This window comes from Sminthopsis crassicaudata, chromosome 5 (assembly GCF_048593235.1).
Source record: "Sminthopsis crassicaudata isolate SCR6 chromosome 5, ASM4859323v1, whole genome shotgun sequence".
In the NCBI taxonomy this organism is placed as follows: Eukaryota; Metazoa; Chordata; class Mammalia; order Dasyuromorphia; family Dasyuridae; genus Sminthopsis; species Sminthopsis crassicaudata.
The window spans coordinates 186,272,157-186,285,168 of record NC_133621.1 but is presented as its reverse complement, the minus strand read 5'-3'; the positions used below and the strand labels follow the sequence as shown (position 1 = coordinate 186,285,168).

General features: G+C 34.5%; 1 protein-coding gene across 2 annotated transcripts in view; it reads left to right on the top strand.

The window, feature by feature from the left end:
- Positions 1 to 13,012, top strand: part of ANO2 (anoctamin 2) — a 531,090-nt gene that overhangs the window by 463,235 nt on the left and 54,843 nt on the right. For both annotated transcript variants that reach the window (XM_074269016.1, XM_074269017.1), the window contains one exon: positions 4,623 to 4,768. In XM_074269016.1, coding sequence (XP_074125117.1) covers positions 4,623 to 4,768 — 146 coding nt within the window. The remainder of the gene's footprint in view (positions 1 to 4,622; positions 4,769 to 13,012) is intronic.

The following is a 13,012-nucleotide window of genomic DNA, read 5'->3' as shown; positions in this document are numbered from 1 at the left end:
TACATTTATTAAGCTTAGTGTTATGATGATGATGATGATGATGATGATGAAGAAGAAACTACTGTGTATTGGTCACTGTGCTTAATATTGGGATTACAAGTAAAGATAAAAAATCAGTTCTAGCTCTTAAAGAGTGCCTAGTCTGAGAGACAACATGTAATTAACTATGTACAAATAAATTATATACAGGATAACTGGAATCTCAGAGTGAAAACACCAAGTTTTTTTTTTTTTTTTTTTTGGCAAAGAAATTAGGTTAAGTGACTCAACTAGGGCCACACAACTAGGAAGTGTTAAGTATCTGAGGTTGGATTTGAATTTAGTTCCTTCTGACTGTAGGGCTGGGGCTCTATCCATTGTACCATCTAGTTGCCCCAGAAAACACCAAGATTAAGAAGCACTGGAAAGGGCTTCTTATTAGCTAAGACCTGAAGGAAGCCAGGAAAGAGAGATGAGGTAAGAATTCCAGGAATGGTGTCAGCTAGAGAAAAATATTCAGAGTTGGGATATTAGACTCTTGTGTGGGGACCAGAACAAAAGGTCAGTTCATATAGCACATGGTCAAACGTAAAATGTAGAAAGGTAGGAAGAGGGCTTTGTTACAGATTGGATAGAGCAAATGTGAAAGAGTAAGGAGTGGAGGATGATACCTTGCTTGTAAGTCTAGTTGACTGGAAGGAGAGTGGTACCATTGATTTTAGTAGGAAATTTAACAAAAAAAAAAAAAAAAGATTTTGGGAGATAGAAAGATAATGAAGTCAGTTTTAGACATGTTAAGTTTAACATGTCTGTGGGGCAATCAGTTCAAGATGTCCAAATAAGCAGCTGGAGATGTAAAACTAGAGAACAAGAAAGAGGTTAAAAGCTAGGCAAATAGATCTGAGGATCTGAGAATCACCTGCATAAAGATGATATTTGACTCCATGAGAGCTGATAAGATGACCAAATATATCAGTACAGGAGGAGATGTGAAGACACAATGGGACAGAACCCTGGAATCACCTATGTTTGAAATGCACAACAAGGGTGAAAATCCAGCAAGGGAAACTAAGAAGTATGGTTAAAGGGATAATAGGAGAACCAGAAGAGATTCCTCCCTTCTCCCCATAGTTGTATACATACATACATACACACACACACCATATAATATAGCTAGCTAGATAGGTAGGTAGGTAGGTAGATAGATAGATAGATAGATAGATAGATAGATAGATAGATAGATAGATAGATAGATAGATAAAGAGATATAAAGAGATATAGATATAGATAGATACATAGATCCACACTTACATACACACAATACCTACTATATCAGAATTCTGGGCTTACTGGATAAGCTACAAAGTATAGATAAAATGAAGTCTCTGCCCTCATGTAGCTTTCTCATCTTAGAGGAGACCATTTAACAAATAAGCTGATTTAGCTAAAATTTTAAATATTTGCTATATACAAGTAATATGCTAGGTACTAGAGGTGCAAAGATGAAATGCTGCAATTCTTACCCTCAAGATGCTTACAGTCATGGGGAAGAGTGTAGACTATAACATATGTAACATGACTGAATCTTGCATAAGGAAAATCAGTCTATTATTGGCAGGAAAGATTAATATAGGGAAGGAATTACCCATATCCAGTGTACACTACTGTCAAAAAATTTTATTTATGTTTAACTTAAATTTTTGCCGCTAAAAGTCAAATTTCTGGGCTATCACTCAGGGAACAGAAGAAAAAGAGAAAAGGCTTGTAGAGGTTAGAGTTCAAACATGTATTTTCAGTAGTTCAGCATCCTCCATTGAATTAGAATCATAGGATTCAAAAGTTAAAGGAATTTTAATAATTAAGTAATCCTAGCCCCTCCTTTTTCAGATGAGTTAACAGGGACTCTTGAGAAGTTCAATTACTGGCCTGTGATTATAAATAAAATAAATAGTGAAGCCAGAATTTCAATCCACATCCTGTAACTCCTTTGATTTTGCCTCAACTCCATGAAAGATGAAGTCATGTATTAGTCTTTTATCTAGGTTCTTTCATCTTCACTCTCTGATATTCTTAAAACAGGTAGAGTTTAAATGAGATTCAGATAACTCTGTATCTAATATTTAGTTCTGCATTTGTACTTTCTCCAACCCAACTAAACATAAGCTTTCTGAAGGCAGAAGTTGTTATTGTCTTGTATGTTGAGCACTTAACACAGTCTGACTTATAATTAAATGAGTACTTGTTGTTTGATGGATTGATGAGTGGACCTTGCTATTATAGATCAGATGACTCTACAGTGACAAAAGTAGGCAATGGGCAGTAGAAAAATTGAACTGCTAGCAATAGTTTAAATTTTTTAATTGAAAATTTAAAAATTTTTAAAATAGTTTTAAAAAATTGGCATAATTACTGACACAAGGTAAATTGACATCTACCTTAAACTTAAATCCTGCTTTACTACACAACCTTCATTAAGGATTTCACAGAATCTCAGAGTTGAGAGAGATGTCAGAGATCTTCCAGTTAAATTCCTATCTAAATAAGAACACCCTCTCTATCCTGTACTTGAGCTTTGTACAAAGAAACTGTACGAACTTTATTAAGCCACCATTTAAAATGAAAACACTTAAACCCAAAGACTACAGTTTCTGGGATAAGAACTCTCTGGTTCTTATAAATGTTTTAAATAAATATTGGAAAAATAAAAATTACAACAACTCTGAGGTAACATTTCACACCTATAAGATTGACTAATATGATAGAAAAGGAAAATAATAATGTTGGAGATCTAGGAAAATTGGGACACTAATGCATTATTGTTAGAGTTGTGAACTGATCCAACAATTCTGAAAAAAAAAAAAAAAACTTTTCAGAAAACTGGGAAATAGTATGGCAGAAACTAGGCATACACCAACATTTCACTCTACATATATCAAGATAAGATCAAAATGGGTACATGATTTAGATATAAACGATGATACCATAAGCAAATAAGAAGAGCAAGTAATAATTATCTTGTTAGATCTATGGAGAAGGGAAGACTTAATGACCAAACAAGATATAGAAAACATTATGAAATGCAAAGTGGATAATTTTGATTGCATTAAATTAAAAAGATTTTGCATAAACAAAAGCAATTCAATCAAGATTAGAAGGAAAGAAGAAATATAGGAAACAATCTTTGCATCAAGTCTTTCTTATAAAAGCCTCATAGAGAACTGAGTAAAATGTATAATGCAAGTCATTCTCCAATTGATAAATGGCCAAAGGATATGAACAGATGGTTTTCAAGTGAAGAAATTAAAGCTATCTCGATAGTTATATGAAAAAAATGCTATAAATAAATATTGATTAAAGAAACACAAATTAAAACAACTCTGAGGTACCACTTCACATCTATCATATTGGCTGATATGATGGAAAAGGAAAATAAATATTGGAGATGTAGAAAAAATTGGGAAACTAATGCATTGTTGGTAGAGTTGTGAACTGATCCAACCATTCTGAAGAGCAATTTGGAACTATGCCCAAAGGGCCATAAAAATCTATCATACTTTGTGATTCAGCAATAACACTACTGGGTCTGTATCCCAAAGATATCATAATAAAGGGAAAAGGACATATGCATACAAAATATTGATAACATCTCTTTTTATGGTGACAAAGAACTGGAAATTGAGGGAATGCCTATCAGTTGGGGAATGACTGGAAATGTTATGGCATAAAAATGTAATGGAAAACTATTGTGCTGTAAGAAATGATGAACAGGTAGATTTCAGAAAAACCTTAAAAGATTTAGATGAACTGATGCTAAATGAAGAAGACAGAACCAGGAGAATATTATACATGATATTAGCAACACAGGATGATGACCAACTATGATAGACTTAGCTTTTCCCAGCAATATAATAATCCAAGTCAATTCCAAAAGACTCCTGATGGAGAATTCTATCCAAATAAAAGACAGAATTATGGAGTCAGATGGAAGGTTATTATTTTCAGCTTTTTTCCCTTTTAGATCTGATTCTCCTTTCACAACATGATTAATGTGGAATGATTATATATGTATACTATATATCAGATTGCTTGCTGTCTTGTGGAGAGGAGAGTAAGAAAAATTGGGAACTCAAAATCTTATTAAAATGAATGTTGAAAATTATATTTTCATATAATTGGAAAAAATAAAATATAATTGAGTGGGAAAAAATTAAAAATATCAAAGAACTTCCAACCAAGCATCCCTACCTTGGTAAAGAGAATTTCCATCCAATTTCCTTTAAAGTAAGGAAAACTGTGGATGCATTTCTGTTTCCTATGATGAAAATTGTCTTAAACCTCCACGTTATTGTTCTACTTCTTCTGTGAAATAGGAAAGATATAAATGCTGTCAGGGCTGTCCCTACCCCAATATAACACAATAAAAAGAAAATCAGAGAGTTCAAAGTTTGGCTCTAATACTTATTATCACTTATCCCTTCAGAATTTTGCATTCCTCTGCTACAAAATGAGGACAGTAATGGTTATACTACCTTTCTTTTTTGGAGTTATTAAGGAAACTAACTTACAAACCTTAAAACACTATATAAATATAAGTTGTTATTCTTACATGTAGTCTTTGGTAAGTGGCCCATTTCTCTTCTCAGAAAACTCAAGAAACTATTCCGAAAGCTGAAGGATGAGACAGAGCCTGGAGAAACTGACTCTACACAATCAAAGCACCCTGAGCAATGGGACCTGGATTACAGCTTGGAGCCATATACTGGACTAACTCCTGAATATATGGAAATGAGTAAGGACTAATCTTCATCTAATGAGTAAAACAAGTAAATAATTTATTAGACTTATGTTTATAGATCTCTTTAATCTCCTTCAGGGTCATATATTGTTTTCACAAAGAGAACCCTAAAATTCAAGTAAAAATAACCTAGGATAAAGACCAGGTCTGCTACCAACTAGGTGTATGACTATGGACAAGTCCCTTCATTTCTGGGTCTGTTTCCCATTAAAAGAAGGGAGTATAGATTGAACTAATGATCTCTATGGTTTCTTGTAGCTTTACCATTCTATGTTTTCTTTGTTCATTTAATTCAAACTCACTATAGATTGGTAATGTAATATAAAAACTACCCCCCCCAAAAAAAAAACTAACAAAATCTTGGGCTTCATTGAAAAATATAGCTTTCAGGAATGAAAGAATGATTGTTCTACTCTATTCTGCTCTGGTCAGATTATATTGGGAATATTGTGTTCAATCCTGAAAGCCACATTTTAGGAAGGAAACTGAGAGGATAGAGTTTCTCCAAATGAAGGAATTCAAGATAATGAAAGGATTTAGATCCATGTCATATGAGGATCAGATGAAGGAAATGGGGATGATAGTGTGGAGAAGAGAAGACTTCTAAGGGACATGGTAAATGCTTTTTTAACTGTTTGAAGGGCCCTCATAAAGAGACAGATTAGACCTATCTTGTTGATCTTGAAGGCAGAACTAGTAGAACTTGCACACACACACACACACAAAGCAACAAAAAACCACTACCCAATTTTGGTTTGATGTTAAGAAAAACTTAATAATTGGAAATATTGATGAGTGCAATGATCTGTGTGGGGCAATAATAGTTTTTCCTCATATTGGTGGTCTGCAGCATCTGTATAGGACTACTTATGGGTTATATTGAGTAGTCTCATGACTGAAGTATAAAAAGGTTCATATATAATCAAATTACAGAAGAGAAGATTATATAAAACTATGGAGAGAAGAAGAGTTTTTGATCAAACAAACTGACAAAGATAATCATAAAAGATGCAATGAAAATTATTATTAAAAGTCAAAAAGGTTTTTGATAAAACTAAAAATCCAATCAGCATCTTGAAGGAGATAATTAGTTAGGGAAAAATTTTTGTTGCAAATTTCTCCCATAAAAGTCTTATTTCTAATAATATATATGTACCTACATACATAGAATGTGAGTTTACATTTATAAATGCATGATGTATTTATGTATAATTCCCCACATGAGAAAGGGTCAAAGAATATATACAGTTTCTAGAAGAAGAAAGATAAGTTGTCGATAGCTATGTGAAAAAAATTTTCATATTACTAAGAGAAATGCTAATTAAAATAACTGAGGTTTCACTTCAAGCACTTCAGTTGGCAAAGATGACATAAAAGAAAAAGAAAAATTGCTATAGAGCTAATTGGAACTATGGGTAGAACTATAATTGGTCCAATCATTCTGGAAAACAATTTATAATTATACCTTTTCACCAAGCAATATTATTACTAGAACCCAAAGAATTCAGAGAAAGAGGACAAGGGCCTTTATATCACCAAAAAAAATTTTATGGCAGAACTTTCTGTCGTCACCAAAAATCAAGACTGGAAACAGTGAGTGACAGCAGTGAGTGACAAGTGGCTGAGTAAATTGTGATATATAATGTAATGGAATATAGTTGTGTCATGAGAAATAGCAGACTTGTAAGAATTGGTACAGGATGAAATGGGCAGAACATGAAAAAATTATATGATAATCACAGTAATGTAAAGGAAACTAATTTGGAATGATTTTGAAATTCTGATCAATGCATTGACCAGTTGTGACACCAGAAAATATTTGATGAGACATTTATTCCTCTTGTTGCTTCACTGGGAAATTTTGTAGTAAAGGGATAAAACAAAACATTCATTTTCAGACATTGCCAATGTAATTTTATTTTGTTTTGCTTCACTATAATTTTTTGCTAAAAGAGATGGCCTATTTTTATGGGTAGGGAATAGTTGGATAGTGATAGTGAACTCAGTTCCTTTGATTCAACATGTAGCACTTTCCCCACTGTACTAAGCTTCCTCTACTTGCCAACAATGCCCTCATTCCTAATAGATAAAAAAAAAACTCTATTCTAATATTTTACCTGATGATGACATGAGGGTCTAAAAAGGATTAATTCCCATGAGGCTTCACTCGGGAAGAAGACCATAAATTATCCATTTATAGATGTGTTATAATGAATGTAAAAAGTTACCAAAAAAAAAAAGAAAAAAACATTCAGATACTAAATAGTTATTGGACATTATTTTGGGACTCCCTTCCCCCATTCATGTGAGGCAGAGGAGGCTTTTAATAATTACTTTTGTGAGCAAATGGGGCAATAAAATAAAGCAGTTGAGAATCAAGCTTGAAAAGACATTTGGGTTCTCATCTGTTCAAGAGGTTAAGGAAAATTCTTGGCTGACTGCAACAGACAACAAATATGCTATTGATGGTTAGGCTATATTCCATCAGGCAAAGATCACCTCTACTTATGTCTAGATGTCCACAGCAGGATATCTCTCTAGAGACTGATGTCAGTGTCACATCAACCACACAATCCAGTGACACGCCCATTAGATTCCAGGAAGACAAATCAATGGAACCTCATAGAAGACGGTGTTGGAACAAAATCAATTCCCTCTCCTCAAAATGAAAAGGAAGAAAGGCCAACTGGATCAGACAGAAAAGCTCTGTGTCGCAGTAGGTATAGGACAGAGTAAATCTTGGCAGAGAAACACATCTGACCAACTTAGGAACTTTCTCAAAAAAGGTGTAATAACCCTTCAGGGAACAAATATAGAAACCTGAATTTCATGGGAATCAGAGGCACTTTATAGTTGGAGGGCCCCTTATAGTGAAGAGGGACTGACATAGGGGGAAACTTAGTAGAAATGCTTTTAAACTTTTGGGAGATCTGATTACAAGATTCCAAAAATTGATATGGCAAAAAGGCTTACAAAAATATTACATAATGCTTTGGGGATAGTCCAGAGAGGTACAAAACTATTTGTGCTTTGTTTGAATGCTAAATTACAGAAATTACTAGGCGGATTCTGGGAAGATGGCAAAAGATGTCAGAAAATTCCAAGCTCTTCAGATCTCCCCACAAATCAGACAAAGCAGTGCCTCGGGGTGAACGTAAGAGTGATAAAAACAACAGGAGTTGGGTCAGAACAGTGATCTTCCTTCTAGAGAAGATCCAGAGAAAGATGGTAGGATAGTATATGAAGTGTAATGTGAAGATACCATGTGAAGTGTAAAGATCTCCAGTCTAGTGCCTCTGAAACAGCAAGCACTGAACCCTGATTTCAATTAGATTGGGTGGGTCATAAGCCCTGGTCCCGAGAATTTTCACCTTTTGGACAGTGTGGGGAATCTGGTAGCAGAAGAAGAAGTGCTGACAATGAACACCAAGCCCAGTTCTGCTGCTGAGACTCTACCCTGGACAAGAAGGAACCAGCATACACATGGTGAGTGAAGGAGCAGGAGGGCAGGAATGCTGATGGCTCTGGGTAGTCACAGGAGAACAGAGTTCTTGGTTTTGGTTCCAGGCTAGAGAGAAGAACTGAAGAAGGATCTGAGACTAGAGATACCACCCCCACATTTCAGGATTCTAAGTGATTACAATAATAATCTGTTATAAATAAAAAGGAGTAGGCCAAGGAGAAAGAATCCAAGCATAGAAAGTTATTATGGAAATAGACAAGAACAGGATTTGCCAAAAACAAAAACAAAACAAAACAAAACAAAAAAAAAAAACTCTCCTATCCCGAAAGAGTAATGTCAAATGGTCTCTTGCCCAAAAAGACTTTAAAAATCAAATAAGAGAAATTGAAGAATTTTTTAAAAATAAAAACATTTCAAGAAAAACAAGAAAATTATGAAAAGAAAGTCAACCAACTGGAAAAGGAGATACAAAATCTTAAGGAAGAAAACAACTCATTGAAAATTAATTGAACAAAGGGAAGCCGGTGAAGCTATAAGAGACCAAGAAATAAAACAAAATAAAAAGAATGGAAAAAATAGAAGAGAATGTGAAATGAGTCAGAAGAAAAGCAACTCATCTGGAAAACAGATCAAGAAGAGAAATCATAGGAAGAAACAGATTACCTAAACAGTATAATTTTTAAAAATCCTGATACAAGAATACAAGAAATCATTAAAGAAAATTGGCCTGAAATGTTAGAACAAGAGGGGGAAAGTGGAAATAAAAAAAAAAAATCCATCAGTCACCATTTGAAAGAGATCCCATGACAAAAACCTGCAGGAATGTCAGAACCAAATTGAAAAACTCCCAGGTCAAGGAGAAAATATTAAGAGCAACAAGAAAAATAAGCAAAATAACAATTCAAATACAGCAGAGCTACAATTAGAATCACACAAGACCTAGCAGTAGCTACATTTTAAAAAATCAGAGATAGTAATCATGATCTCATACAAAATTAAATTTAAAATAGATTTAATCAAAAGAGAAAAGTAGGGCAACTACACTATATTTCAGTTATATTAATATTGCTCCAGACTTTTAAAAATAATTAGCCAGTACAAGGTTGCAATGTTGGTGGTGCAGAAAATAAGTTGGTGGATTTAGAAAGACATGGAAAGACTTGGATGAATGAAAGAAGATATTATCCTCACCTACAGAAAAACAGAGGACAAACAAGCATGGCATTATCTTATATGGATTTATACAAATGCATATGCATGCATATATATATATATATATACTCTGTGTATGTGTACATGTATATGTTTGTGTATATGTGTGTATACGTAATATATAGCATTATATTATTAGAATATAGATAATCATATTATAGTTATGTAAACACCTAATAGTATATGATTATAATATAATTATATATTTTATGAATAATATTATATGTAACATAATATATATCTGCTTCTTGGAGAAAGGGGGAAAAAGAATAAAATAAAAAGTGCATAACAGAGAACAAAAGAAAACCTATAAGGAAGCAAAGAAAAGATGGACGGCTCTGAACATAATATGTAGTATTTATCATATAGGCTTTCTAGAAATGGAAATTTATTGATTTATATTTTAAATCTATTGTATTCTGCTGTGAACATTGCAATGGTGTGTTTTTTCCTGTTTTGTGTTCAAGTGTAAAATAAATTTTTAAAAATTGTCTTTATATGTAATTGGAAAAATAAAATTCAATTAAAAAGAAAAAGTCAAATGAAGAAGACAACAAAGAAGAGGAAGATGAAGAAGATGATAAAGATGAAGACAAAGGCAAAGAGGAAAATGAGGAGAAGAAAGAAGAAAAAAATTAATAGAACCAGGAACAGTAATGACTGAGATGAAAGACTAGGTCAAGTTAGAGTGAATACACTCAGGTCTCAAATAATTTTTTTAAAAATCTGTTTATATTGTTGTTCTGTTGTGTCTAGCTCTTTGTGATCCCATTTAGAGTTTTTGAGGCATTTGCTTGCCATTTCCTTCTCTAGCTCATTTTACAGAAGAGGAAACCAAGGCAAACAGAGATATATTCTTTGGCCAGGATCACATAGCTAGTAAGTTATCTGAGGCCAAATTTTAACTCGAGTCTTCCTCACTCCAGATTTGTCACTCTCTCCACTGTGTTCCCTAGCTGTTTGAATACAGTTGGACAACCAAGACTTTAAGCAGAATGCATTTAATTATAGATCACTGGAAAATATCTGTCAAAATAAATGACCAAAGTACTCATAAAGGTTATTGGCAAAAAAATTTCTCATATCCACTGGAGGAGGAAATCTAAACACATGTACTGAAGTCTGCTCTGATACCAAGAAGACCCACCAGTGGTGTTAAGTCTTGAGATACATAATAGTTATTAGACAAAGACACAGGCAGTGAGCTGTAGATGTGCTAATGAGGAGGTAGCATCAACAAAGAGGCAAGTATGATTCCTAGCAGGGCTTCATAACCAGAATATGTTTCTTATAGATACTTGTCCAACCAAGCTCAGGGACCACCTAATGCTGGTATGAAACAGTTCTGTGATTTTGTTGCAGCAAAGTTCATCCAGAGAATGAACATAAAGAGTTATTGTTATGTGAAGGTCAGAGCATAGCTTGCTTGCTAAACATTAGTTCTGGAAAACAGGATGTCTCCTTATAGTAAAAAAAAAAAAAGGAAGTGAAAAGAGAGGGACAGTCTTGGCATGGGGATCCTGACATCCCACATACAAATGATGCAGAAATTTGTGTGAAAAAATAGACCAAAGATATAAAATGGAAAAATTACTCGAGATGAAAAAAATTAAAATGAAAGCTTGCAAGAAAACTTTGATGGAGATTCAGGGGCAATACTGATCTCCTAAGTCCTGGACCAAGGGAATAGAATCCATGAGAAATTGTCATACATGCACCATCTCTAGGTGATATCAGGGAAGAAGACTTGACCTTTGTTACAGCTATAGAAAAAATAGCCACGGAAAGTCTAAAATCACTTCTGATGGTTCAGTACATGTACTTAGTATTTACTATAGTCCTACAAGATTCACACCTATGATTAGAGAACATATAAACTCAGACAAACTCATCCAGAATCAGAACTAGGGAAGACAGAAACCATGGTGATGGTCTTCCTGCCTCCCCCACAGAAACCAAAATATATTCAGGAGGACCTCAAGAAAGCTGGCCCAGGCCCCAGGCAAGGAGACAATAAAGGATTTGGACTTTAACCCCTGGCTACTCATGTGGTGATTACTGAACTGAAATGAAGGCTGCTTCCAGAGATCCCAAGAAAACCGAAACAGAGAACATTACAGTGATTATCACAAAAGTATCCTCATCTCTTTAACCACTGAAGTTGAACCTAAGACATTTGACTTTAGAGATTCTTAGGTGCCAAAGGAATTGAAAAAGCAGCTCAGATAGAAGCTCATCATGACTGGTCTATTCTTGAATAGGTTGTGGGAAGTACACAGGGAACAAATCACAAGATCGAGTTTACTGATTCATAATCAGGAGAAAGATCAAGAAATAACCCTTTATCTGTGATGGATGGCTTCTTGTTTTGTTTTGTTTTGTTTGCTGAGGCAATTGAGGTTAAGTGACTTGCCCAGGGTCACATAGCTATAAAGTATTAAATGTCTGAGGTCAGATTTAAACTCAGGTCCTCCTGACTTCAGGGCTGGTGCTCTATCCACTGCACTACCTAGAGAGACCCTCTCAAGAACATACCAATGAATGCTATCATCTCAGAGTCAATTATCCTTTATGCATCTCCCATAGTTATGGTACCAAAGAATACTAAAAAGATGTATGTTTGTAGACTAATGGACTTTGAATAAGAGGAACAAAGTGTCAATACACCCTACAAAGGATTCAGGATACCCTCAAGTATCTGTTAGACAGTCACTGTTTCTTTTTTGTTGTTGTTGTTGTTTTCTGGGTTATATGTGTACGGTAGCTATTACCATATTCTTCTCACAAAGAAAGTTAGGAAAAGATTGCTTTCATCACCTCTTGTTTAGGGTTTAGAAGTTAACAACCAAAAATTTGTTAAAATCTTGCTGCTATGCTGAACTACTGAATGACTTCATTCAAGTATATGTTATTGAGGTGGGAAAGAAACAGAAAGATAAAAATCACAAAGGTTGTCTTTTTACCCCCTACAAAACAATGAACACTTTGAGTATCACTGGACAGACAAATGTGAATAAGCTTTTAAAGCCCTGGACAGCTGCCTTACACATGTAAGGCATTTGGGCCTATGATGACCCAAACAAAACAGTTGTCATGAATGCAGATACCAGCTTGGAAGCTTGGGAGCAGTCCTGTACCAAAAGAGGGATGGTTACATGAAACCAGATGTGTTTGCTAGCATAAGTTTGAGCAGCATACAGTATGCTCCATCCACAAGCCAGAGTCTTTGGCTTTGAAGTAGTCTACCACTGAAATTATAGATGGAGCAAAATTACAAATGTGGACTGACAACAATCTACTAACATAATATGGGTGACAGATTGATGGTAGCAGTAGCTATTCAAGGAGCATTCACTACCATTCAGGAAATATTAATGCTTAGGATGCAGATGCATTATTCAAAAGACACTAAAGCTGTGGTAATGCCTAAAGGGTTGAACACTACATGCAACTAGCAAAGGACTGGACTATAAGTAAATAACAACACAATTGAAAGCCTGGTCTTTCACCAGACTGCACCCCAGTAGAATTTGTGAATCTCCATTTAACCAATCTTCTTTGCT